Here is a 4,879-nt window from a genome sequence, read left to right as displayed (position 1 = left end):
CCCGGGCCCGCGCCGCTGCCGCTGCTGGGAAACCTCCTGCAGCTCCGGCCCGGGAAGCTGTACTGCGGGCTCTTGCAGGTGAGGCGCCGCGGGGATGCCTGGCTATGGGCGGGGGGATCCGGGGTCAAGAGAGGGAGGGGTCCCGGAGTGGCAGGGCAGAGGGGCCCTCGGGAATCTTAGGGAAGAAGCAGGGGCAGGAGTCGTTTGTCCCGGCTGAGAAGGGGAGGGTTCTTGGGACAGAGGATCCGGGGGTGGGGGACCAGGGCTAGGAGGGGCAGAGACCTCAGCCCACACAATGCTGGGGAGGTGGTGGGCAGGGACCAAGGCTGAGAGAGAGGGGGGTCCTCAAGCCAGGGAGAAGCTTGTCCCAGGAGGAGAGGTAGCTCGCGAGATACAGGTGAGGTATCCTGAGGGGGGGGGGGGACAAAAGAGAAAAGAGGGAGGGGTCCCGAGGGATTGTGAAGGCAGAGAAGAGGCGGGGTCCCAGGCTGAAGGAATCTGTCTGCAGAGAATCCAGGGGTGGGAGGAGGGGAAGAGCTCACATGTCGGGAGCTGGAAGTTGCTGGGACCGAGGAGAGGAGGACAGCAGGAAAGAAGGTAAGGTGGCCTCAGTTTTGGGGATTGGGGCTCTGGGGGAGAGATGGGGCAGGTGCTCAGTAGTGTCTGCTCCAGAATTTGAGGGTTTAGTAGTGATTGAAAGGGATGGCCGGATATTTGTGGGGCGGGTGTGCTGAGGAATTACAGGAGACCAAAACTGATTCTGGGTTGTCCCAGGGTCAGACAGGAAGTAAGACGGTGGGGACTGGAGGATGTGTTGGGGGAGTGGGGCACTTTGAAGTGGAGACCAGGGAGCCAGGTGCAAAAAGAGAACTGAGCCTCCCAAGGAGGGTATTTCTGCTTGGGGGCATGTGGAGAAGTTCCTGGTAGAAGGAGCAGAAGCCAGACCAGCAATAGGGGCCATGATGGAGACAGCAGCTGGAAGAGGCAGCCGCCGCCCCACAGCACCCACCCCCATCTCCCTCCCTGGCCCCAGCTGAGTAAGAAGTATGGACCAGTGTTCACCGTGCATCTGGGACCCTGGCGGCGTGTGGTGGTCCTGGTTGGGCACGAGGCTGTGCAGGAGGCCCTGGGAGGTCAGGCTGAGGAGTTCAGCGGGCGGGGAACGTTGGCAACGCTGGACCGAACTTTTGATGGCCATGGTGAGTCATGAAGGTATGTGGGGGCTGCTGTAGCCTTCACTCACAGCCTGCCACTGCTTACTGGTATGTGATCTTTGCACATGACTTAGTGCCTCTTTCTCTGCCTCTGTGAGACTGGGTGATAACAGTGCCAACCACATAGGGTTGTACTAAGGATTGAACAAGGACTGGACTTGGACAAAGTAAACACTCATTAGTTACCAGGTCGTAGTGTCAGTGATAACAATCACTGGTCCAGGTGAAGCCCCAAGGGCTCAGGCAGAAGCAGATAGCTTTCGAGGCACTGGGAAATGATGGCAATGGCTCAAAATGTAGAAACTTTTCTCTGTGTTAAGACAGAAAACAGGAGGCCCATGCTGGACGCAGCTGGGAACACAGTAGTGACTGAGACAGTCCCTGTCCTACTCCTGCAGAGAGTCTAGACCCGTGGGAAGACAGACCTGTCATCAGACAGTGACAGCTCAGAGTGGTCATGGACAGCATGGGAGGCACAGGCAGAGGGGTCAGGGCCGGGATGGGGAGGCTCTAGGACTGTAGGAATCCAGAGGAGGTGTCTGACCCAGACTGTTTGGTTGGGGATATCCAGGAAATTTTCCTGGAAGAGAGGACGTCTGAGCTGAGACTGATAGTGGGAATGGTGTCGCAGGCAGAAAGAACAGCAGGTGCCAAAGCATGGAGGTGAAACAAGAAGCATTCATCCACTCAAATGACAGATTTTCACTATGCCTGACCCTGTACTGGGTACTGGGGACACAGATGTAGGTGACTGAGACAGGTGTGATGTCCTCTCTCACTATGGGAGAGGGGATCTTATAATAAGACAATGGAGGGAGGGAAGGGAATCCTAAAATGATAGGTGTGACTTTGAGAGCAGAACACAGGGGACCTGTTCAGGGAAGGCTTCTCAGAGGAGGTCACGGATGAGCTGAGACATGAAGGGTGAGTGCAGTTCTTGGAGCATGGGGGGCAGCTTGAGAGTAATGCGGGCAGAGGGAAAAGACCTAGAAGGAGGGATCATGACACTTCTAAGGAAGTGAGAAAAAGCCAGTGCAGTAGTGGTGGGGTGAGTAAAAAAACTGAGAAGTCAGTGGGAGCCCTGGTCGTGCAGAGCCTGTGAGTCACGCCAGTGCTTGGACTTTCGGTTTTCCTGGGAGCAGTAGATTTTTAGCAGAGTTAGGGAGACTCTATGGTTGCTGTGTGGTGAGGGTAAAACTGAAGGCTGGGAAACCTGGGAGGAGACAGGGCTGGACCAGGGCTAGGCCATGGGATGCGCAGGATGGGGTGGTGGGGAGAAGGATCAGGGGAAGGGTCAGGGGTGGGTCATGGGCTGAGACAGGGAGAGGAGAGAAGCTAGGCCAATTTGGGACAGATTGGCGGGTAGGTAGGGCAGGGGACACCCAGGAGGAGGTGTCCAGGAGGCCACTACAGGCCAGCATTCGACAGGTGGGAACAATAAGCTCAGAGAAGGGAGGTCTCTCTGGAGCAGGTGTCTTGGATAAAGGAGGGAAACAGTGCGGTTCCACCCACCTCCCTCTCTGTTCAGCCTCCTAACTGTGGGGCATGGGAGCCAGAGGCACTCCGTGAATGTTGGTGTGGGTGGATGGGAGGGAGGGAGGAAGAGGAAAGAGGGGTAAAAAGATGGATGGAAGGTGGGAGGAAGGAAGGAATAGTAACTCACCTTGTTTAATTACAGAACAGAAGGAACCTGGCTCATCCCAGCTTCCAACATTTCAGGGGAATGTACCCTCTGACCCAGGGTGGAAGGATAGAGGAACCAGTTTGATTGTGCATTTATTGAGCACCTACTGAGTCCTCATTCCTGGGCTAGGCTGGTATGGTCTCAGGACAGGGCCTGGAGAGTCCCCATCAGGGCACATCACTAGGAGGAAGGGAGTAGTCCTGGGAAATGGGGAGAGGCACTGGTCCCTCCTTGACTCTAGCCTTCTGCCCAGGGGTTTTCTTCTCCAACGGGGAACGGTGGAGGCAGCTGAGGAGATTCACCATGCTTGCTCTGCGGGACCTGGGCATGGGGAAGCGAGAAGGCGAGGAGCTGATCCAGGCAGAGGCCAGGTGTCTGGTGGAGGCATTCCGGGGGACAGAAGGTCAGCAGAGTGGGGACAGCCCAGCGTCCTGGCCCAGTAAGAGGAGGACTCCTACTGTGCCTGGGGGTGCCCCCTGGCCCAGCCCTGGGAATGAGTGGGAGGGGAAGCCTTGGGCTAGGGCTGGGCTGGGGACGCTGTTCACCTCTACCCTCTGTCCTGTTGTCCCTCTAAGGGAGTCACAACGTCTCTTTCCATGTCTCTGGTGCTGTCATCTCACTGTTTCTGGGTTCCACCTCTCTGCCTCTTTTCTTTCTTGCTGTTTTTCTGGCCCTCAGTCTGTCCCTTCTCTCTCTGTCTCTCCCTGTGTCTGTCTCTCTGTCCTTCCTCTCCCTGTCTGTCTGTCTGTCCTCCCTCTCCCTGTCTGTCTGTCTCTCTTCCTATTTGCCTGTATTCTTGTCTGTCTCCTTTCTGTATCTCTCTCTAGCTGGGTCCAGCCCCCACTCTCTCTCACATACACGTGGGTCTGCCCCACCTCGACTCCCCTCTGCCTGGCTCCATCCCAGCCCTCCTCCCTGCCCTCCACTCCCCTAGGATGCCCATTGGACCCATCCCTGCTGCTGGCCCAGGCCACCTCCAACATAGTCTGCTCCCTCATCTTTGGCCTTCGCTTCCCCTATGAGGATGAGGAGTTCCAGACTGTAGTCCGGGCAGCTGCTGGTACCCTGCTAGGGATCAGCTCCCCGTGGGGCCAGGTAAGTGGGTGGGATCATTCTCTAGCCACCTTCTCCAAAGGTTCCTGCCAAGTCCGAGAACCAGATGCCCTTCTCCCCACAGACCTACGAGATGTTCTCCTGGTTCCTGCAGCCCCTGCCAGGCCCCCACACGCAGCTCCTCCACCACGTGGGCACCCTGGCTGCCTTCACTGTCCAGCAGGTGCAGCGGCACCAGGGCAGCCTGGAGACCTCAGGCCCCGCACGCGATGTTGTTGATGCTTTCCTGCTGAAGATGGCACAGGTGGGGGAAGGTTGGGGGAAGGCTGTGGTGTCCCTTTTGAATGGGGCTGGTGGCCTGGATGGCCCTGGCCAGGTGTACCTGGGAATCTGTTGGGTCTCTTTCTCTCTCTGCGTGTCTCATATGGGTGTCTCTGCACAGTGTGCACATCTCTTCTCTGTGTGTCTGTCCGTCTGTCTCTTCTTTCGCTGTATTGTTCTCACTGCCTCTCCCTGCCCCCCGCCTGGAGTGTGTTTGAGTGCCGGGGTCTCTGTGTCTCTTGCATCTCTCCCTCCTACCTCAGCCTTCTGTTCAGACCCCGTGCCCGGGGTTGCGACCAGCAATTCCCGTGATCCCTTCACCCCACCCCCTGCTTCCCTGCCCACACTAGACATATTATGTGGCTTATAATCATTTATTTATGAAACCTTACAATATCAAATTATATGAATAATGTCTACTTCATGAATTATATGGGAACAATTTATTATTATATGAGAAAATTAGAATTAAAGTGACTCCTCAGAGATAATTAGTTTTAAATTGCACAAACTTTGTATTTATGGGGGATATTCAGGGTCACATCCTTTGTTTTTCTTTTTTTTTTTTTTTTTTTTTTTTTTTTTTTTTTTTTTTTTTTTTTTTTTT

General features: G+C 55.5%; 1 protein-coding gene across 1 annotated transcript in view; it reads left to right on the top strand.

Moving 5' to 3' along the window:
• Positions 1 to 4,879, top strand: part of LOC103599192 (cytochrome P450 2S1) — a 12,324-nt gene that overhangs the window by 813 nt on the left and 6,632 nt on the right. Inside the window, exons 2-6 of the mRNA XM_008583298.1 lie at positions 6 to 78; positions 1,034 to 1,199; positions 3,152 to 3,301; positions 3,833 to 3,993; positions 4,076 to 4,255. Coding sequence (XP_008581520.1) covers positions 6 to 78; positions 1,034 to 1,199; positions 3,152 to 3,301; positions 3,833 to 3,993; positions 4,076 to 4,255 — 730 coding nt within the window. The remainder of the gene's footprint in view (positions 1 to 5; positions 79 to 1,033; positions 1,200 to 3,151; positions 3,302 to 3,832; positions 3,994 to 4,075; positions 4,256 to 4,879) is intronic.

Source organism: Galeopterus variegatus, unplaced genomic scaffold (genome assembly GCF_000696425.1).
Source record: "Galeopterus variegatus unplaced genomic scaffold, G_variegatus-3.0.2 Scaffold2882, whole genome shotgun sequence".
NCBI lineage: Eukaryota > Metazoa > Chordata > Mammalia > Dermoptera > Cynocephalidae > Galeopterus > Galeopterus variegatus.
This window is presented reverse-complemented; position numbering and strand designations above follow the sequence as displayed.